At 40.7% G+C, this 24,360-nt stretch overlaps 1 protein-coding gene across 1 annotated transcript in view; it reads right to left on the reverse strand.

The window, feature by feature from the left end:
* sox6 (SRY-box transcription factor 6) overlaps positions 1-24,360 on the reverse strand; it is a 141,440-nt gene that overhangs the window by 33,291 nt on the left and 83,789 nt on the right. The window contains 3 exon segments of the mRNA XM_062423193.1: positions 4,929-5,008; positions 8,783-8,830; positions 8,833-8,902. Of these exon segments, the coding sequence (XP_062279177.1) occupies positions 4,929-5,008; positions 8,783-8,830; positions 8,833-8,902 (198 nt within the window).

Genomic DNA, 24,360 nt, shown 5'->3' on the forward strand with positions numbered 1-24,360 from the left:
CCTGTGTGTGTTTATCTGTCTGTCAATGTCTCATTCACCTCTGCCTGGCCAGGGCACTGAGCACTGGGCTGGATATGAGGGCATTAACTGTGCTTCAGTGCACCACACCATTTAAAAGGCAGCACAGCGCCAGGCCTGTTTGCCACAAGGCTTGTACAGGCTCATTGCCCAGGGCGACCAGGCAGGCTGACCCAGGCTAGGCCCAGATGTCAGGAGTGGAGGAAGGCGTCCTGGTGCACTGTGCCGATGCTTTCCAGTATGGCCCAACATCTGCCCCATCTGCTAGCACCCAACCTGCTCTGCTCTACCCCCTCCTCCCTCCTCTTGCTTTTCTCTGTTTCTGTATCTTACATCTACAGTATACATATATTTAGGCCCTTCTCTTTCAGTTTTTCTCTCTGGCACACACACAAACACAGCCCTTCTTGTGTGTGTGGGTTCTCCAGGCCCAGGGGCCTCAAGAGCCAGCCCTCCCATTCAGTGCTGCTCACTGCATTATCCACTCTATCTGTCCATCTGTCCCTCTGTTCACCACTGCCTCTATCCAGCTGCTCACCTAGCCGTCCTATTAGCCAGCCTTCCACACACAGCTAGCATTGCTGCACTGCTCAGGGTTACCTTCAAAGACTGGTCTCCTCTGCTCATAAACACAGAAACAGCTGCTCTCTACAGTATGTCTGTTTTCTCTTTTCTCCCCTCCTCCTCTCTCCCTCTCTCTCTCTCTCTCTCTTTCAAAGTCAAAAGTGCTTCACTTGTTAATGATGGAAGCCGTTTCTTCACATCTGTACTACACAGGCATTTACATCCAAACAAAAGATAATGTGCGGTTTTCTGCTCTCCCACTTTCTTCCTGTTTGTCCCCTGACTGTGTGACACTCTTTCTTATCACTTCAGTCGTCTAAGCCACTGAGTACTCCTTCAGATGTATTTGTCTGCTTGAGATCTGGTCTGGTTGTTGCTGAGCATGTGGGCTGCTTTTCATCTTTAGAGTGGGAGCCAGCGCTGAGGCTGGGCCCAGGTTTATCATGGGCCTAGAGAGATGCCATAGCAAACACGTTGGATGGTAATTGCGGCATTAAGTCTTAGCTCAAGCAGGTTGACTTCTAGTACTATAAATTATAAGGATGTGATGAGCCTAGACAATTCAGGGTAAAAGGAGCAAGATACGGACAGAATGAGACAAAAAGTGGATGAGAGTAATTGAGAGAGAAATACACAACTAAGACGCTTAGAGGTTCGAGATGAGGATGGGAAAGAGCAAGAGAATGAGACAGGGAGAGCGGGAGATAGAAAATGGAGCTTTGAGTGGAAGCAGAGGATATCTATTTATTTAGTCTTAACAGTGATACTGCATACAGAGAACCCAGATGTTCTATTTTATCCAATAATGCTTCCTTTAAAATGTCTTAAACCCAAAAGTCTGCTTCCAATGATAAAAAGCTCTTTCTCAAAAGGCCCTCCTCATGTTTATTGGTTCTGTAAAAAGTAGGGGAGGGGTATATATAAAGATATATAAAGTTCATATTGCCTTTAAGTTAATTGTTTTTCACTTGGCAACCAATGCAAGGTATAGTGTACAAACAACAAATTAAGTGCTATCCCAAATAGACATTTCTTTTGTGGAATTAGGGAAATTCCCTTCTTGTCTCTTTGCCCAATTGAATATAGTAGGTGTCCAGACAGATTGGGGTACAATCTAAGCACAATTTCCTCTGTTAGGTGAGAGGTGTCAGTTGTAATCAGGGAAGGACAGGCAGGGATGGAGCCATTGTTTCCTGCTGGTCCTGGGCTCATCCCTGCACTGTGTGGGCACTAATGAAGAGGGGCATGTCGCGCTGGGATAGTTTACCCGCCTCCTCTCCAGTGAGTTGAGGACGAGAGCCAATCTGTCAGGAAAACATTGAGTGAAATTGCCCTGTGGTACAGCAATGGCTGGTGACAGCCACTTGCAGACTGCCAGCCACCAGAGTGATTCTACCACCCTGTATTGACAAGCAAATTACAGTCTCCAACACTCAAACGCATCTGGGAAGATTCATTTACATCCATCAGCTTTAAGCCTTTGTTACCTTGTTGGGTTTTCTTCTCTCAGAAAGAAAGGGCGGGGAGGGGTGCTGGATCCCAGACTGTTATGACAGAGAAGATTGTGAAGAGGCTACGTGGCCAACATTAAGACTGACGGAGCGGCTAGCCTCTCTGACTGGATGGCTGATCACATTACCTCTGCAGCATTGTGGGAATTAATTCTTCCAATAAGATCATTTTTAAGGTTCATATATTGCACAATCTAAACTGAGTAAATTGGTGAAAATTATACCTTGCCATGCAGCTGACAGGAGGAGATATTTTAATTGGAGGGGCAGCCTATTCAGCCATATGTGTGTGGGATCGCGTGTGTGTGTGTGTGTGTGTGTGTGTGTGTGTGTGTGAATGAGGAAAATGAAGAATGGGCTTAAAGGTGAAACTAGAAAAGTTTAGGACAGTTTCAAGGGTTAGTGGCATATTGTGCTTGATGATGCATGAAAAATAAACTCAGTAATATGATCCCACGTGTCATAACTGCTAATATTTGCAGGGAACACGTAAAATCTGTTTATTTCATCGTATTTTTCATTTCTTTTTTCACCCAGTCGTGTTTTTATTCTATATACCCATAGCAGTTGGCTTTTAAATTAAAAATAACATTATTATACTAATGTACATAATGTCTTAAGTAAATTAGTCATAAATCATATTTTTTACCATGCAACACATGCAGCCATAGGAACATGTAACCACAGGCACAGTGCTTCACTGTACTAACTGCCAGACAAACATCTCCTTATATTCTTTCATAATAAATTAAATGACCCCTTGTCATTATACTTTACACCGGTTATGATTTTGTTTAAGCCTATGAACATTTTTTTCTGCTTCTGTTGTACTCATGAGTCCTCTCTCTTCAACACACACATAGAGCTCTGAAATGGTGTATATTTTTCAGTGGTTTCATTTGGAAGGGAAAAAAAGAACGGTGCTGCTGCTATTATTGCTCTAAAAGGGATGAGACACCTTGAACTTAATTCCATGTCTGGCTTGATATGACGTTTTTAATCATAGCAGGCTCTCAGTGCTTTGTAGAGGAAGTAGTGGCAGTCACATGGTTTGTTGATCCCAGCTATGTAGAAAAGGGCATGTTTGACTTGCCTTGCTGTTTTAAGGAGAGTCTCTATGCAGGGTAAATAGCAGCCAGCAGACGGAATATGTGACAGGCTGACAGACTTCAATTAATGGAAAATGCACCTCTTTTTGTTTACTGTGTTCTGTAAAGGTCAGCCAAGTCATGGTCTTGGAGGCTCTGTTTTTGCCCATTCCCAGGGTTAGATACATAATCAGAATTAATGACTCTAGACCTGTCTCCCCTCTTCACCCCAACCTTCAGATATATGACTGTCTCATCTGACCTCATACACCACTATAAATAGACTCAGCGTGCCTGTCTAAACTACCACTCCTTTTCCAATAGACTTCTCTCTGATACGCAAAGTAAGCGACACATATAAGCTCCAGAAACATATACACTTACGCAGAGTATATCTTATACTCACACGGACACACGTCTTCAAACACGAGCAGACTCATTTAACACCTTGCATGCTTCTGATAGCTCTTCTCATGGGTGCATAATGACGCACGGCGCTTCAGAGCCAGCTGCAAGCATTGTTAGAACTTGCCAAGGCTCGTTAACACTGACAGTGGTAGTCTCTGAAGGACAAATGCCACATATATCAGTGTGTAAAGAGTTCCCCCTCAGTCTTGAGCTCTCTTGTTTAATCTTGTCATACTTCTTTCTGCTGCTGAGCGTCACATGTAGCGGCTTTACATAACTTTTCACTATTGTGGGCAAAGCAGCAGTGGCCACCTAACCATATGTTGGGAGAAAGCCTTTTTAATTTTTCCTTTCTTTTGTTTCAGTAGAACAGTACCGATTCCTAGTTTCAAATCAACTCAAGATCAACGGTTACTCTAAACTGCCAAGGAATCTCATAATTAGAGAAGTGGTGGTACTAGAATGTACTGTACATAGTTGTTATTCAGCTTCCTGCTGCTTTAAAAAAAAAAAGAAGGAAATAAAGGTTGGCAAATTTAGCAAGGTAATTCTCAACACTAATTTGGAAACAAAGATCATGCACGGGCTGAGAGAAGCACTGGTAACAGTAGTATTTATCATAGTAAGAACTTGAAGGATAAGATAATTATCTATATTAAACCTTATGGCCTCAGGTTAAGACCTGACCCGGGTTCAGCTTTTTGAAATGCTGTGTGAGAGAAAGTCCTGGAGGAGCCTGTAGGGCTTGGAGCCTTTCCCAACATTTTCAGTGGCTAAGAACTCTTAAAAAACGATTTAATCTTCACACACACACACACACACACACACACACACACACACACACACACACACACACACACACACACACACACACACACACACACACACACACACACACACACACACACACACACACACACACTACAATTACTCAGATTTTTGTCTGTTCTTTCTTTTTGTTTTCTTCACAGAGATAAAACAGGCTTGCAACATTATAGTAACTCTACTGGATAAAAGCAATAAGAGGGTGATTCTTTGCTTACACAGTCAATTGTCTTCTGATGAATTCACTGGCAGGCGATTAAGGGAACCAAAGTGATTCTCATTCCCTCTAATAACTATTATCTTCCTAACTCCTCTGTCTGGCAGAGCTAGTGGGGATAAATCCTCTATAAAATAGGATAAATTACATATGTAAGGTGATAAGAGTGTGTGAGCTGGGGGCCTCCAGGATTATTTAGTGTGCAGCTCATTACTTAGCGTACAGCTGCTTAGCCATCCTTTCTGCCCTGGGCTTGGCGGGCGTCCCTAGCATTCTTTGTCATAGTACTGTACATACCTGAAGCTGGAGGGGGCTGAGTCCTGACGCTGCTGCAGCTGCCATTGAGGATGGAATGAACTGCACCGGGTAGTTATCACCTGTCAGCGAGAGAGAGGGAGACAACAATGCATACAGGTTCAGACAATGAGCCGGCCCACAGAGACCAGGCAAGTGCCAACATGGATCCTGGGCCTTCCACTACTTTACCACAGCAATGTGGCACATTTCAACGAGCCCTCGGCTTCAAGCCCAAACATCTGCATTAACAAAAGGCTAAGCTGGTTTGACTGGAGCAGGATTACTAAGGAACGTTCCACACCATTCCCTCCTTCCTCCACCTGCACAGTACTCCTTCTGCAAAATACCATGACAACAATAACTACTGCATAGTTAGAAGTTTGTGTTTGTATTAGTGTGTATGTGTGTTTGTGTATGTATTCAGAATAACTGTTAAACATCTCCCTGGTTTTCAATTAGCAATAATGTAAAAGGACCAGCATGTTCTCTCAGGCAGTTCATACAGCTGTAGACTTGTCTGGCTATTGTTCAACACAACATTGTTTGTTTCTGTGATAGCTTTGGCAGCAGAGTGAAAGCACTTGTATGCGAACTGGTTAGAACAAGTGTGCAGGCAAAATAACAAGGTTAAAAAAACCCTCACATTCTTATCTCTCATATCGCTGTGATCAACAAGGAAGAATTGGTCTCCAAATAGCAGTACTATTCATTACTATTCACTACTGTTGGCCTGCCTTCAGCACGTTTGTCAGATGGGGATATAAAACGGCTGCTGTATGAGTGATATCCATGGGGGTGTATAACAGTACCAGAAGCTTTCACACACTCAACCTAGTGTGTTGAGAGGGACAGAACAGCCCCAGTGAAACGGTGCAGCACAGTGTTCATAGAAGGGAGGTTAGTTTGAAGCATGTGTCTGGAGAAGGGGAGGCGGGGTGAACAGTGGGAGTTGGGAGGGGGAGTTGGCCTTCGCTCAGACCCCACTTCTGCCTGTCACTTCTCTTCACAAACATATGGAGCCATTAAGCCATAGACAAGGTAAATGTATATACCTTCTCTTTCACTTTGCCCTCGCCCGCTTGCCTCACTTTGCAATCTTGTACAGCACAGCACAATGTGATACGGGCCATGGAAATTCAATCCCCATTTAGTAGCAAATAAAATCACACAGCAGAAGTGGATTCAAATAGTGCTGGGTTGAATGTGTGTGGGTGCACTGTGGTTATTTCTACACCTCTTTTTTGGTATCGTTTTTTCTCTGTCTCTCTGTGCTGTCTGTGACGTAGGATTTTGGTATAATAAATGTCTGGGTGTCTTTAGATGTCATGTGAAACCTGGGGAGGGTCATGTGCTAAGTGAGCACAGCACCACTGCTGGGGGGGGGGGGGGGGGGGGGGCTTTGGGGTTCCAAAGTCTGAGTCTTGGGTGTACACAGTCTGTGTCAAGGCACTAGACTCCAGCAGATTGGGCACTGTGCCAGGTTAACGTCACTGGTGAAATGGGAATTACGTTTAAAACAGACTTTCTTTTTTTCCACGGCTGGTTCCATGCCCAGTGAAGTTAAATGAATGCTGAGAGGGGAGTGCAGGTGACACTATGGCTAGGTCACAACAGGCTGTATTACCATGCTCATGTGATGGCATGAAATGTAAGTCATAGATCTGCCGAGGGATGACAGATGTAGCAAAGACCTTTCTTAGACCAGATCAAATGATGATGAATGAACTATATGACCACAACTTTCAAACTTGATCTTTGCTCATGACTGGCTTTTAAACTTCAGTGAATGATCAAAACCGTTCAATAACTTACAGGTTTACAAGAAAATTAACATACAGATACTTATAAGATTGATTAACTGATAAGATGTAAAACTCAAATAGATGCATATTTAATTGTCCTGTTTTGGATTCTTTTTAATTGTTTTTGGAAGTTTTAACGCATAGAAAACTGATATTCATCTTGAATTTCAAATGTACAGTGAACCAACATTTCATCATGTGATGAAATGTTGCGAAAAACATTTTAAACAGTTTAAAAGAGTATAGCGTGAGGAAATTGTCAACTGTCAGCAGGATGTCTATGAGGGCGAGTGGCAGAGGAACCCAAATCCATTAGAGGCACATCAGACTGTCTGTGTAAACAGTGCGAACTGACTGGGAAGTCCTACTCGTATCTATTTGTTTAAAAGATGAGTTGGTGTTTCTATGGCTGTGCTTGTCCACCATGCAATACCAGGCCATTGAGCACTGCCAGTGAATGCGGTGATGACTTACCACTATGGTGCCAGAATGACTCTGTTGCCATGTGAGCACCACAGAGCTGGGGTCATAAGCAGTGGTCCCTGGGAGCTGTCTCATAATGATAACATCAGATTAGTGTGCCTTAGTCTTGGAAGTGAATGCTTGGCCACTCACTTCATGGAGAAAGGACACAGCAGCATCCTGTATACCCTGCAGGTGGTGGTGATAACATTGTACTCTCTGGATATATTGTGTATATTGTGTTGGAGTGGAGAGAAATAATAGAGATTTTGAAATACCTCTCCTGACTTCAAGAGTCATTTTCAGACCCCCTTTGCTATTTCTTCATGAGCTCATGAATTATGCAGGAACCATACACATGGCGACCCCTGACCATGATTCCATAATAGCTCCTGTTATTCGAACTAAAACATTTTCCGTGTCAAACCTATTGCAGAAAGCACACTGGTAAAAGACTCCCCCTCAGGCACTTTGTTTAAGCTGTCATGGCTCCATAGTTCCAAAATAGCTGACTTTCTTTTTCATCCTCTGCTTTTATAGTTAATTCATTAACTGCACTACCACACCTTTTAATGTTTTGCTGCGAACCTGCTGACTTCCCAGTGTTTCTTTTTCCATTTTCAGTCATCTTCCTTGTTATGTTACTGTTCTGCAACAGACAAGGACTATGCTTGTTCTGTCTGACTAATAAGTCATTTTCTTTGACAGTGTGGTTTTCATCAACACAACACTGTCTCCTTCTATTTGCATGTGTCAGGGTGAAATAGGAAAACATTTTTATGTACAAATGCAGTTTACTTTGATTAAGTAACTAATATACACGTCTAAAAATTGCCTGGCCCTGGGACCAAGAAGGCCATGCCAAGTGAACAGCTTAGACTTTGAAGGAGGGAGCAACTTAGGTCAAAAGTAGCATGTGATGGTACATCTTTAATTTTCATAAGGATATGAGTGTGTTGGAGGTTACTGCTTTGGCAAGGTATCAGTCAACATGTTGTAACAATTTCTGGGTTTTTTTTGTTTTTGTTTTTTTTAATGCTGTGGAGCATTTCTGTCTCACTCCCTTCAAAAGACAAAGGGAGAGAAAGAGGCTTGCTGTTACAGGTAATGACAGCAGTTATTCTCAGGAAAACCTGTCCCTTACGTCATCTATAAACAATCCTCCTCATAATTGTATTTTAATTGCTTAATTTCACTTTCAAAAGACATAATTGTGTGAAACTGTTATGCACATAACAATAAGAAAACATTTAGTGCAGGGTTCTTCTACCATGTTATTGGATCTCTAACAGAGGATACTTGGAAAGTGATTACAGCCAGCATACTCCTGAAAGATACTTTAATGTTGAAGACGTGTTTACATTCCTCTGCTTCTCTACCCATATCTATTGTTCCACATGAACTAGAAAAATCCCAGGCCTTGGCCTCAAATCGAAGTTCAGAAAGAGCAGAGCGTGCCAGTGGCTTCAAGTATTTATTTGTTACCATGCATGTTATTCACAACTTAAAAATCATACCATGATACAAGTGTTAAGAGGAAAAGACAGTTATCAGGGAGGGATGAAATGAAGAATTAAGTTGCAAGCATACCTGGCTTATAAGACATTCCCGGAGGGAAGAGAAAACCTTGCTGGGCGCGGCTGCTGCTGCCAGAGTGCGTTGGTCGTGTGGAAAAATGGGGATCATGAGCGGAGGCATGTGACCCTGGACCTGCTGAACAGATAGGGAGCAGAGATCAGAGAGAGGCCTAAGCATAGGCATGGTACACAGAAACACATTGCCCACTCAGGGGGGAGGCCAGATCACAGCTCTACCTAACGTGTGCTGACAGGGGGCTCCGCGGCAATGATGGCCCTCGTGTGCTCGCACAATACCTGGTCGAGCTGCGCCTGCTCTTAATCCAAACCACAATTTCACCTCGGTACATCAAAGGGCCCACATACGCACATTGTTCCAGCATAAGTTAGAGGAAGTGACAAGCAGGACAAAGAGCATAGAGGCTCAGTAGGTGCGTTACAGCTTCTGCAGAGAAGTACTGTACTTGTTGAAAGAGGCCTTTCCCAACAGCCTGCTGCTGCAATAGATACAACATGTCAGCGAGAGGATTGTTGAATACATTACACAGGTGCAGAGCAGGACTGATCAGCATGTACATACACAAACACACACACTCATCTCACAGATAAAAGAAGATCAACTAATCACATAATCTTGGATCATTTATACACGAGAAAGAAAGCCATAAGACAATCTGGTAATTTACCACAACGGCTTCAACACAGGGAAAAAATTGCAGGCAGTTGAAAAGTGCTTGCCACGTGTTGTATCTCACTTTAATGTAATTCTCCGACTGTCTGTTCCACTCACATATTAACCTTCACCGTCCAGCCTGTTGCTGACTCGCCGACTGGGAATATCAACACAAACTCCCCGCATGTGTGTGTCAAGGGTGGGTGAGTAGCTTATGTCTCAAAAGTGGTGTGTGGGGGTTTTGCACACATGTTGCAAGGTCCAATCTTACTGTCATTCTCTGCTTCCTGAACCTCTATGATGGGGAGCAGCCCAGCTACCAAGGGCCTGTGAGGGTTAATCTAGCACTGAGCCAGGCCACCTCAGGGGAACCTGCCTGGAAAATGGGTTAATAAAGGTCATCCCCCAAAATAAACACTTTACAGAATGTTTCTCCATTCATCCCTCTTTAAAATCAACTTGCAATAAAACGGGTCTGGGTGCAATTACTGCCGCTGCATTGGGGCATGAAATCAACCTGCTCTGAGCAACAACTCCCCCCGCCCCATGTTCTGGCTGAGGTCTGCTATGATCTCCACTTTTTCAGCCTGTGCAGCTCCCCCTGTAGACCTTTTACAGAGAAGTCGCACCCAGTTTCTTTCTCAGCTAGTAGGCAAAACCTACTTAAAACTACTTTATTGATCTGTCCAGAGGTGCAGAGCTAGACTGAAAACTAAATAAATAGAACCATTTTATGTCTACTGAGCTTTTACAGAAGTGCAAGTGCAGAAAGTGCATTATAGAAGAATAGAAAAGTATGTAATTTTTCCAAAAGTAATTCTGTAAAATGTGCTGTTGCTGAAGAAAAATAAATGGCCAAGGAGACTGCGACAAATGACCTTAAATAAAACATTGCTTTATAGGGATTTCTGCTCCAAGTTTCCAGGCGGAATGGATGAAGGATGGATCTTGGCCTTGCACGTATGGCACATATGGAAAAACACAATAATTAATGTCACAACATGAGGTAGGGCCAGTGACAGGCGGGGGGGGGGGGGGGGGGGGGGGGGGGGTGGACACTGGGGGAACCACAGCTTTTCTCTGTCTGTGTATTTGGACGTTAAAACCAGATGGGTCTGTTCCTGAATGCGCGGTGGTCACAGGGCAGAAAAGGGCTCTCCTAAATCCACATCGCTCCAAGTGTGTTACAAGTGCTACATTTTCATGGATTAGTTTAAATCAGTGATTAATTACAATCTATCACATATATCGAATTTGTCACAAAAAAACAAGGTTGTTGACACTCAAATATTTCAGTAACTGATGAATAACACAAAAATCCAACAATAAAAACCCCCACTATTTCCCAATTTCTTCTACCAATGCTTGAATTAAATGGTTGGTGAAATTAGTCAACTTCCAACAGTTTACTTTATCACTTTTAGAAGCAATTAATTAATTCATGGCTCTTGCTCTCTGTGTCCTCTTACTCGGACATTCACTGGATTCCTTATAATAATCCATTTTCAAATCAAACCAGCTAAACACACTGAGCCAAAACTAGGGGAATAATAATTATGATCTTACACAAGAAGAAAAATAAATTTAGATATTTCTATTATTCACATCATTCCATAATTTAATTTAATTATTTTATTTGAGAAGACAAATGTAATTGCATGAATTAGTATTAATTAATTGTACAATATATTAAATACTAAATATCTGCCATATATATCTATATATATATATATATATATATACAGAGGACATCAGCAAGTATTAAATGCTCATATGTATTTTTTATATCAACACTAAATATAAATGATATTATTTCATCTAGGATATCAGTTTTTATTACTATTATGATTTTTAAATATGGAGCAAAATATACAAGATTCACCAAGGCAAGACAGTGTGTAAATTTCGGGGAAATGGCATTGAGTTTGAATTGCCGTGATTTGCAGTAATGAGCTTCACACATTAAAGTTTAATTTAGGCAACTAATGTCAGAGAAAGGCAAATCAAATTTGAGGAGCTTCAAGGTGGGAACAAATATCGGAGGTTAGTTGAGCTGTCAATTAACAGCTAGCACAGTGTCTGAGCAGATTATAACATCCTCCCAAGTGTTTTTTTTAGTATTTAAATATAGTAGAAGAAAAAAAAAAGAAGTACAATTTTGGAAAACAGAGACAGAAAGAGCTTCCACTCTCCTTCTGTTACTATAACCCCCCCCCCCCCCCCCCCCCCCCCCTTAAGAGTTACCCTCAAGTTCATCTATGTATGGGCTGAGTGCCCGGGATATTTCTATTGCCAAGATGATCTTGAGGAGCCTGAGAATGAAGTGGAGCAGATGTGAGCAGGGCACTTGGGCAGCGTCCTCCCTTCTCCTCGTAAATACAGCGCATTGTTGTGCTGGCACTGCTCTTCCTTTGTCTTAGCACTGCTAAGTACTGGATAATGTCATTTCACACCATCTGCCCCAGGCTTCATTAAAGATACATGAATGGGCTATCTTATAAGGAACAGGTGCTATTGTTTGTCCCTCAAGACCAAGCACTAAGGATCTGATTCTGAATACTTGAAGAGGAGCATCTGTAGTGATCAGTCAGATAGACTTGGCTGAGGCCCCCGTCTCTGCCAGCACGCGCTCCAACAGAGGTTTCCGGGGGAACTCAGCCGCCTTGCAACATGTATCATCAATTCAGATGACCTGATGAAGTCTGTAGCAGGCCAGCACGCAATCTGTTTCCCTCTCAGGGAGACGCTATATAGTATTTGATAAATAGAGCCAACTTGTGCTAATGCAGGGAGGATACTAAGGACCATATTGAAACCTTATGAAGGATATAATTAGATTTATTATTTTTTTTAAGTAAGAAAATTTAACGGACAATTTATTATTTTTTGTTTTTGCAACATTCAATACAGATAATATACATTGATCAAGTTATATGAGAAAGGGCTGACACTTGCTTAATTGACTATGCAATTGTTTTTACAACAGCAGCCGGTTGTGGGGTCAGACTGCAGACTGCACAGACAGACTCATCTCTGATGTGTAAATACACAATGTGTAAAAGACAGGGGAGACATGAAAGAGCTGCCTTTATTTCTCCTAGCACTTACAACACATGCAATATGCACACACACATACTGTACACAGAGACACCCAAATTCAGTTTTAATCCTACTTTATAGTATCATAATGAATAATGTAGTTTTGCTACAACTAGCTTTTATTTTTTGTAATTACTTTAAGATTTACTTGTTATAAAATGCAAATAGCACTTAACAGACTTCATGTGATTTAGGGGGGGAAAAAAAACACATTTTGAAAATATTTCTACAAAGTGTGTTGTTCTACCCTCAACACACAGGCAACAGCTTCAGAACACTGAGTGCAAATGGAGATATACAGGGCATTACAGCACTCACTTGGGCCCCTGTCAACACCCATGTTCCTCACTGTCTGTTATAGCCTCTACAAAGCACCCAGGAGGCCTGAAGACCCCCTGCTAGCTTCCCCTCTGAACCCCCTTACACTTCCATACACTGATCCACACTCACGTTTGCTGCTCACTATGGACCACAACGCACTATGTGAGGGAAACTGGGAGAATTGTTGTTTTTACTGCCAGAATCAGTCAGTATTAAGAATAAAAGACAAAACGTGCTAAAAAGACAAATACCTGCCTCATTCCCGCCATGTTTCATGGTTATTAGCTTTAAAGGACTGGTGAGATCCTACGTCTAATATCCTGATTAATTGCTGCTTGACACCTTTTAACACACATAATGTGCATTAATTTAACTTGAGGAGTCTTGTAAAAAGTAAAACCACTTAAAGTACTTTATGAAAATACTGACAATACAAACCTAAGTAGCCAAGATTTCTGAGTTCATGATGATAATGTTCTTCACTCTGTACAGTGCTTTTGGTTATAATGAGCTTCTTTGATAGACAGGATGTAGGGTACATGAATCCAAAAACTTCTAGATGTGCTGGATCAAAAATCAAACTAAAGGCAAGAATCAAAATATTTGCACACTGTATTAATAGCCCCTATCAATTTTAACTGAGCAATGTTTCAGTCTAACAGAGATCTCCATCAGGCATTGTCAAATCACCATCACAAAGCAGAATGAGCAATATATGGACAAAAACACATTCACCACTCAGGTGATTGTGATCTGCATGATTGAGAGTCAATCTACTTTTAAGATAGACCAATCAGTGCAGAGTCTGCACTGTCTGGGAGTGAAAAGGGCAAAAACAACAATATTGAGATCAATATTACACAGGCACATACTAAATACGATACATCAGTAGTTGGTCAGATATGTATCATAAATCACATAAATTATCTGGAAAAATGATTTTAAAAAAACCTCTACAATATATAGAAAATATTTCAAAAAAGTCAAAAAATAAAAAACAGAAATATATTACTTGGCCCAACATTTTTTTTTTTAAGAATACAGACAAGTTCAGCCTAACAATTGGCCAGAATTTGTATTTATACCTACAACAGGAACTTTTGGGAGAGGCAATCATATTCGTATTAAGATATCTGTAAAGGTAAAGTAGTAATCTGTCAATCATACTTGAAAAAAATGTTTTGCTTTTTTTTTTAACTATAACCATTTACAAAATAGGTCAAGCCCTTAGGTGATGAGTGTTAAAGGTGAAAATATATAACGCCTCTCTTTTCAAAAGGATATTGTTGATATTCCCTCCACAAACTGGGGGTTTTCACGTGTTCATTCCCAGTGTAATTCAGTGTGGATGGGTTGCGTTTTAATGATTACCTATAATGATTATCTTATAATGAGCCCCTTTGCCATTAGGAAAATATCACAATCACCAAAAGTAATTTAGAGGAGGACTCATATTTCACTGACATCTCATTTTAATACTTACTTCCACACTTTAGTAGCTGTCAGATCCGCAGCTCTCGCTAACCTTCTTTTTCACATACTCTATAGGAGGGGTTCTGTAATTTCACCCAGGGAGGATAGACTCCAGCTGTTGCTGTAAGAACTGATAGTTCACACTTCGTTCCCCCCCTGCTCTTTGCTGAGCTTCACACTGAACTGCTGTGAGCGAGTAGAAATCACCTTTTGTGATCCATTTGAAGGGAAAGTGATCTTGAGGAAGCTGGCATGTCTGGCTACATCCCAACAGCAGCACACACAGTAAAACTGACACTAGACAGCAGGATATGTTTAACACCCGCCACTGTGTACACAGTCCGCTGGGTGTACACTGTACTGGAGCCTAACCAGGAGGAAAATCACTCAGTGGAAGCACTTCTGGGCGGCTGAATCCTCTGTGTTGCTTTGGGATTTTTTTCCTCCGATTAAACAATCAACAATTATTTAATCCCAGTCCTTTACAACAGGTCACTTATTTTCAGCCAGTAATACTCCACTGTACACTAAACACAGTTACACACTGACACATCTCATGGCAAACACACACACACTAATCAAACAGAGACGTGATGGTGTGTGGATTTGTCTGTAGCTAATGGTAATCAGACAAATTGATCAATAGATTTGATCCAGACTTTGATGCTCCAGACTTCTGCTTTTAAATGAAGGTCTTCATACAGTGTTACCACCCACTCAACTGAAGCACATTATTCCTTCTCGTCTGCTCTGGAAAATTAGCTCATTGGAGAAGCTCAGGTCACCAACAAAGGGCCCTTGTCCTGGTCAAGTCTCTGACCTTTTCTCCTCACTTCCTTCCTGCATCTGAAATTGTACAGCACCCTTTTCTACAGAAGTCAAAGACTGACATCTAAAGCCAAAGATCAATAGCAGTACAAACAGTAGCCTGAAAAAAAGTGTTAAAATATTATCATTGAATTTTTGGGGTATAGCACTGACTGTGACAGCCGGCACCGTTTGCTCAGGTTCGAGTGTGACGCTGCACATCAGTCACGCCTGTGTGTATTATACTGAGTGCTGTTGAGGATAAAGTGCAGCAAATCCAGACACTTGAGTCAGGTCAGGCCATCCAGAGGGAATAACCAATAGATGACTTCTTGTTCCACTAATTCCTTACACAGTAAAACAAGCCTTCTTGGAAAACAGCCATTCCAATATGTCTATATTAAGTCGACGGGAGCTTGAAAGCGTGGTAGTCCAGCCCTCTGACCCGCCTAAAACACCCCATCCCAAATCCCTCCATCTCCCTGCTCCTCCTGATTTCTGGATAAAACCGCAGGCTACTGTTTGCTTAAGTACACTGGATGGCATTTATAAGATTTCCCCACACTTTTCTCATTAAATGCAGTTTCAGTCTTAAATATTGCAGGAAAAATAATAAAAGCCTAAGCTTAAGTATGAGTCAAAATAAATGAAATAGGTAGAAAAAATAAGGAAATAAGGATCACATTGTATCTGTAATTTAAATGATGTTCTTGATAAAAAATAAAAAAATTAATTAGGACAAAGGACAGATGCAAATGTATTTATTGTCATGTAATGTGATTTATATTTAATAGAAATCGTCTACATTAAGCAAATTTTACAAATTATTTTTGAAATGTATTTTATTTTGGATTTATATTAAAAATAAGACATTCATTCTTCCTGGTGTGTGTGCAAACTGTTTTCATGCCAAGGCTCTACATGACATTACATTCTGTTTTTGACTCTGAACACACTAAAATCACACATTTAGATATCTTTTTTTTTATGCATTTCTACATACTGACACAATGTACATCATGAACTGTGGTCACAGCAACACACACAGTGCCACCTTTCAGCATTTAACCTGTACATTTTTTACATTTAATTCAATGTCAGATTTAGATTTAGAAATATGAACTCTATATTTTTGGTATGGGGGAGGGGCACATACATGGAAGTATTAATGAATATTCTTTCAAGGTCTGGTCATAAAATTAAGGTTTGCAGTAAACTGGCAAAATCCGCGGGGACTCCCTCAAACAGCATGTGTAATGACGGGAAAGAAGAGAACAGACATAAACAAACCTACTTGTGGGTTTGAGGCCGGCATCATTATCCTGCATATACATCCTCGCTGTATGGAAATAGGAATAAGTGAAATGCCTCTGACCCTTATTGTAAGAGGGTGAGTGAGGTTCTAAAGAACATTGGACACGGGTTATTCATATAGCCAGCTACATCCATGTGATGTGAACAGGGTAGGGAGTGTTGGAAATAGAGGGATTTATGAATTAATATGGCTTTAAATGTTTGAAATATCACATCTTAAGCACTTCAGAGCAAGCAGAATGACACAGATACTGTGCACTGTTGTTAGTTTTGTGATTATAAAAGACTGAAAAACACATTACCTTATGTTTCGGCATTGCTTGTGTTATTATCCAATAGGAAACATGAGTCATTCTTAATAATTTCATAATTTGTGAATTTAAAATTTGAGGGAAAAATCTACAAACTCTATTTTGTCTAATTTTAAATTTGTGTGACTGTATTGTCCACACAAAGGCTGGATTTCCCCTGTCCCATCCTCCAGTTATAGACTGAGGCTCTGTCCTCACTGTTACCTCTCAGCTGCTGGGGCAGCAGAAAACAACAGAGCCCATTCTGTTGTCCAGTGGGCCTGTTGGGAGGGGCAACTTTATTGAAGGTACACATGTGCTGAGACTTTCAAACATGCTCAAATATCATGGGCACATCTAATAATAGGAAAGATAAACAAAAGCATTTTATGAAAGATAAAACAAGAGAGGCACTATGATGACTTGGTTAACAAAAAAGAACACTGTTTAGTTTGATTTGTGTTTAATAATTAATTCCAAAGTTAAGAAAATGAGCAAGAAAAAAAGCAAGAAGTGTCTTTGAGAACTGATTTATGGAAGAGACAAACAAACAAAAAAATTCTACAATTCTGTTTCTATGAAAAATTGTGCAGGACAAAATAGTTCATTCATTGTGTTCCATTGGGGAATGCTTGGACTCTCCTTCACCCCAAAAACAAGAAGCTCCTTTTTTGCGTTGGCCATGGGCTGAATGCTTTGCTTTGCCACCCCAGCCCTAAGAAAACACGCGCCCCTTTCTCCCTGCCGGCTGCCCATACACAGTAGATCCTATTAATGCAGCTCCTTCTCCCTGTGAGTGTGCCCACTGCTGAGGATGATGGCCATGCAAAGCCAACGCAAAGACAAAACAGTTTGCACAACATTAGCAGAGAAAACAGAGTCCATGCAGAGAGGGAGAGGAAACTAAATCAACATCACACTGGAGGATGTGTTCTCCCCCAACTGATATTTTCCTTTCGGGGGGTTGGGGCACAATGGATGTTAAGTGTAGGCGCTCTGCCTTCATCCAGGGAAGATGTGTGGAGCTTCAAACAGGTGCTTCATTGTGATATTCACACAGAACACAGAAGTACTTAATTTCATTTCTAATTTACATGTAGAGATGTTAAGTTATCAGGGTTGTTTAGCACGCATGATTAAAACCACCACCACATAAAACCACTGGTATGATTAATTTTAAAAGGAAAGTTCACATTCTTGTATGCTTATACTGTGATACAACACAGCTTCATTCTTCCTCATATATTCTGTCTTGTGTCGATTATTCTTAACACCTATGAGAACTGATAGAAGGCTGGAAGTTTGTGTAGTAAATTAACCCGTCCCAAGGCTGCTTTACAAACCCCTCAGGTGACTAATTTTAAGTAGACCCTCAGGTGTGATTTCACACATTACAGCCATTCAATGTGGCACCTCTCAGATGGAGCCTCTTAATTATCACTGCTTAAACTGCTGAGGTGTCTGAATACAAAGGCCAATTACACAAAAGCATGGCTTTATTGTGTAATTTAAAGCAATAATGGATCTATGTTTGTCTACATTCTTACCTCACTGGCAAAGACACAGTACAACCCACGCATATGTTTCAACTGACTGCGTCTAAAAAGACTCAATAAAGCCAGTAATCATTTGTTTGACTTTGACAAAGCAACGATTGATCAGTCTGTCTTTTTTTTTTGTCAAGACTTCTGAGAAAAAAACATTCAGTAGCCCTGGTCAAATACCATATCTTAAAGCTATACACATGTTATAAGTAAATAGAAGGGACATTTCATTGAGGGAAATGGAAGCAAGGGCTCCTTAAGTTCTGGCCTGAAGATGGTATCATACCCTAATCAGACAAAAATCCACAGCAAGGATTTGTTTTAACAGACAAAACCCATTATATTCCAACTGCTCATCCACTTAGCTTCATTTGCAAACCATCACTGCCATTGCTGAAGATGTTTCTATTGCACCTTTTTGCGCATCATTAAGTTTTAACAGGGCCACGATGGCTTTATTGTTTAAATTGCACATGACTTTATTTAACGTCAGCATTTCTTCTGCTTCCTGACAAGAAGTCACATTTCATAACTAATTAAATTGATCCCTCCCCACCGATAGAGTCCACTAAATGGAATTATTTGTATCCAAGTGTCAATATATTAAATCACAGGGGCTAATGAGTCGGGTCACCGCTTTCTTTTATCTTCGGTCTTGCATGTGCACATCTTCATCAGCTAACAGTCTCCTTAAATGGAGGATGAACATGCTGGACTGAGCCTCCCTGGGCGAGAGCCAAGCCCGTCTGACTAGGCTGTTAATGCCCCCACATAATCCTACTAGCAGGCTAACACAGAGCTCTTCAACACAAGGGAAAGCACTGGCAGCACAGCGTCTACACAGGCACAGACACGTGTGTGCACACAGCAGCACACACTTCCTCACTTAAACACGCACACACACACATTATCATTTCCCTGCTCTATTATTCTCTTATTATCATGCTAACAGTTCCAATCTAGCTGTGCTAATTGGGGGACTTGCACATTCTCTTTAACAATGTCTATTTTTGTGCTTTTCTTTCCTCCTGCCAGTGCATTAATAAGAGTCTCACACTGAGAAAATCATTTGTGCTGGGGAGACAACAAAAGCATCTGAGAATACACAAATTAGCGCTATTATCTTTGTGCAATTACCACACAGCCCTGTTTATTTAAACTCATCTGACTGATTTAAAATATTTACCATCATGTTGTAGTTTTGAAGTCTTTGCTTCTCTAAATTGGTAACCAAACAGAATCAGTGCATTAAATTACTGCATTTGGTTGAATAACATGCATATTCCTTTTTGTAATAATAAAGCAGTCATTATAAACCAATACTACTAAAAGCTGTTTTATCATAAAAAGATATATACACTGTGGCAATGAGCCACTTTGACAGATTTGTTTTTGTTCTAGCTGGGAGATAAGATAAGATAATGACTGGTGCAGGACTACACAAAAGTAGGATTAGGGTTAGGGTTAGGAGTACTTCAACTGTTATAAAAGAAAAAAGAAACACTGGTGACACAGTCCCTTTTGCAAAGCATGATGATAGATGGTTGTGTGGGGTCTTGCAGGTATGATGGGATCAGTAAATACAGCCAGATACAGGCTAGTTATTGGGGGAAATTGCTTCTCAGTGATAAAGATCTTACATTGACTTGATGATTTATGTTCCAAAAGGGCCATGACCCTAAGCATACAGCTAAATCACACTGGAATGGTGTCACAACAAGAATATGAAAAGCAGCTCCAGATATGCCCAGATAATACAGATGTTTCCAGAAGACTGAAAGTTGCAGTTAAAGTTGCATCTATAATGTTTGATCTAGATGGATGACTGTATTTCTGAGGAAACAATTATTGGATAATTTGTTGCTGCCACAATTTCTAAATAGATTTGTAGGTGCAAACTGAAACAAAAAAATAGTACAAGCTTGTCAGAAAAGTGTTTAACTGGGCAGACTCCAGAGCTACTGAATACAGAAGACACTTTTACAGAGCCTCCCCTGTGAATTCTTTGGCCTCTTTGTAACAGAGGGAAAAGAAATGGGAAAGCCATGTGCAACTGACTAAAACACACTGCTATCCAGATTTGTTCCTCTTCTAAAAATATATTAACTGAGCGTTAACAGCAGCATGCAAGATTATATTGTATTAAAGGAAAGTGGCATCTCAAGCTGCATGGCTTAAATTAAATAGGCACTTCCATAAAATTCTAGGTTTTTTTTCTTTTGTTTTGTTTAGTTTTTTGTTGTTTTAGGTTTTTTTGTTTAGTTTTTCAATAACCAAACCGGACCTTATTAAATTGTGTATCACACAGACTTAGTCGTGACCCCTTCACTAAGGCCCTGGCTTCACTATGAATTGTCAGACATGTTTAAGAAAAACTTGGTCCTTGTTCTCTCAGACAACATGTCTGTGTGTCTGTTGTCCTCTCCGGTCTCAAAATATCTCCCTTAAAATCAACGTTTAGCTTGTCCATTTTAGAAATGGTGTACATCTGGGGTACTCTGGTGGCACATACCATATAACCACAATGTCCGTGGCTTGATTCCCAGCTGGGGAATTGTTGTTTCCTTGTTTCCTGTCTCACTAAAGTGACTTTCAAATTAAGGCAAAGGCCAAAAAATAATGAAATAGTGGGCATCTTAATACTGGGGTATTTAATTTCATCTTTAATATTGAAACCTTTTGCTTCTAACAATTGAATGTGAAATGAATGTCACTCCACTGTTTATTTTCACACCATTAAAGATACATGTGAGAAAGCCTCTAAGACTTTGAAGTGTGCAGTTGAACAAAAATATATCTGATTATCCTCTCTCTTTTTTTTAAATAGAAGAGGAACACATAGGCTGTGTGTGTGTGTGTGTGTGTGTGTGTGTGTGTGTGTGTGTGTGTGTGTGTGTGTGTGTGTGTGTGTGTGTGTGTGTGTGTGTGTGTGTGTGTGTGTGTGTGTGTGTGTGTGTGTGTGTGTTTGGTGCAAGTAAAACAAAAACAAAAACAAAAAAAATTCCACAATGGCCTCCATAGAAATCCATTATCTTTCTAATCTTGGACCTCAGAGTGTACTCAGGGCTGGCACATCAATGCCACAGATAATGATAAATGACAATGTCCTGATGTTATTATGTTTTTATGGGAAAAGAATCATTTTATTGAAATGTTTCGGATTAAAAGCATCCCTCTGTTTCATCTGGGGAGCTCGGCTTTCTCCAGTCTGTTTGTGAAGATAAAGTTCACCCTGACCTTTTAGCCAATATTTATTCTCTTGATGTGTGTATCAATGCAATGCGTGGGTCCCTGTGTGCCTGTGTACTGTACACGATCACCTCTGTGCATGTGGGTATCTGCATGCCTGGCGTGTGAGAGTCAAACCATGGCTTGTATCTTAACAGACCCATCCTTGAGGAATGCATGGGGTCATTACCATGTGAAGTGAGGAGATGGATGCTTGTGGTACAGCTCTGGACAGAGTGCAGTACTGTCGAGCATTTTATTTGACTTTATTTTATTTCATTCAGAAAGACTTTGATAAACTCATGCTGTTAATACTATAATCTGCTGACTTCTTTGTAATATATATCCTGTCCATAACTCTCATGTGCTGAAAATGCATTTGACAGAACAGCTAGCCAACAGAGAGTTGACAGTCTGATGGTTAAAAACGTAATGCTATTTAGCTGCTCATCTGCTGCGACTGCTTATCCATTAAGAAAAGATTAAACAGAAAGCCAAAAAGAAGAGAATCAAATAATGTGCCTGAGAGATGCTGAGACAAAACAAAGTAAGCGAAAGTGAAATGAATTTCCTTTTTGTCATCTCTGAGACTCAGAGAGATATGTAACTTAAGGGACGAATCAGTTCTCTGCTAATATATATGTTTAATTGTCATGTGTGTCTGGTAAAATCCTGAATGGTGTTTCAAATTTACAGCTCAATCAACTCAGAACTAATCTCATCCTGGGATTGAATTAGTGCCAATATGATTTCAAATGGAAAAGATGGACTAAAGGAATACAAACAAGCTGAGGGAAATACACACAAAGCCTTGAGCTTAAACTTATGATAAGCCCCCCTAACACTGCAATCAAAACATCTGCTATCTTAAAACAAGTGACATTGTAATCCCGAAGGACAAAGACTAAATCTCTCTTCCACTCTTGTAAGAGTGATGAGAAAAGATAAGAAGAGAGATGGCTATTCAAAGGGGAAACTTGATTAAACTGCATGCTGCCTTGTTCAAAACCACACTAACTAAAACTAAAAACTACACACTTGTGACGGATTCCCTTCAATTCACATGCAAAAAGAAAGAAAAAAAAACCTATAGCAAACATATAGCGTGCCAACAGCAGTCTCAGGTTGCAGTCCCCATGGTTTTATTGTTTGGACAGTTTACAGTGCCAACTGATGTGATCAGTTACATCATCAATACGAGTGAGGGGCTTTCTTTTGGTTTCCTCCCTGAACCCAAAACAGAAGGACTTTGATGGCCAGTAGAGTCTCCAATAAAGTTTAGTGCTCTTCATGCTAATAGCAGAGTAACTCAATCCCCCAACACTACTTACTACTTTGCTAAAAGTCTGTGACATACAGGCTGCAAGCTTGTTTACAGAACTAATTAAGTCAAAGCTGTTATATATTAAAATGGCCAGGACATTTTTAAGAGGCAGCAGTAATGAAAACAGAGTGGCAAAAAATGCTACACTAAGTTGCCCATGCCTCTCTTTTATCTCCTCCTTTTGCTGCTCCAACTCCAGAGAAGTGGCCATCTTCACACTGGATATTTAGAGGAACTAGGTTGGAGAGAGAACATCTTCTGCTTTAAAGGAGTTGGTGTTGTATAGACAGTGTTGCGCATGATCCAACTTATTTGAAGTATTAAGAGGCAACTGTATTTGTTCTTAAGTGGTGTTCCTTCTGTTAAGTGCAGCCAGCAGAGGCCAATAGGCAGAGGATCAGATGCTCTTGGCATGGGACTCTTTTGTTTAATTGTGGATGTGGGGTGGGTTTTTTTATATCTGTGGTTTTTCGGTCAAGGGAGAAGCTTGCAGACTGGGCTTTGCAAGAGAGGACTTTACTTATATCTCTGTTCAAGTGTTTGAAATGGATATTTAGAAGTACATTCCCATACACACTCGACTCCCCCACCCTCTCTCAAAATCATGCATCAATGGAATTTTCAGGTATCATTTGCCATTAACTTCGTGATGAAGGTAAGGGCCTCTAAAAGTGAGATGCATTAAGGCTGTGCCCTCATGTTCAATGATATAAGTAAAGGGCCCTCCATGATATGAGTAATATTAGCCCCTTAGTAGTGTATAAGGTACTTCATTTCAGAGTGTTTTCTAGACAGAGTGTCATGCTCTTTGCTTCTCTTTAGAGGAGTGTAATATGGACTAATTTTTCCCATAGACTGTCCACCGTTGAAGTGAAAGGTCCAGACTAGTGGCTTCTCAAGAACATGTTGACAGTGAGGCCTTTCTCTTGCAGAGAGCCCTTGAGAGAGGCATTTTGATATCCCTGCAGTAAATATGGTTGTTGTGCTAACCCTGTTTGTGTCTATCATAAGAGCCAACTGTGTTAGATAGACAGGGGTATCATGCCCCCACGTGATGCTCATAAGGTAAAAAGGTCTTTAGCAAACAACCCACATACTATTTGTATGAGTCACTTCGGCATGGCTCGTGTAGAAACAATTTGTTGCAACTGAAATGATAAAATGAAAGGAGAGGCTAGGGAGTTGTCAGTAAGAAGAACAAGCAGCGGAGGAGGAGGAGGTGAACGGAGAAGGATGTGCCTGACACTAAGCACACCCATCAGAATAATGTTAGCTCCACTCGGGCAGCTAGGCTCACAGCCTTGACCACTGCCAGTGACCAACTCTGGAGAACCCTGTACTGCAACATGCTGGGTGGTCTCTCACTGCACCACTCTGTACTGTATCACATAAGGCAAGCACAAAAACATACTAATGAGAGTGAGGAATAAGAAACTAGGAGAAAAAAAACAATGCCAGCCACACAGCATAATGGCAGTAAGTTTCAGTAGCTCTTGTGCTGTGAGAAAGCGTGCCACG

Source organism: Scomber scombrus, chromosome 1 (assembly GCF_963691925.1).
Source record: "Scomber scombrus chromosome 1, fScoSco1.1, whole genome shotgun sequence".
Classification (NCBI taxonomy): Eukaryota; Metazoa; Chordata; class Actinopteri; order Scombriformes; family Scombridae; genus Scomber; species Scomber scombrus.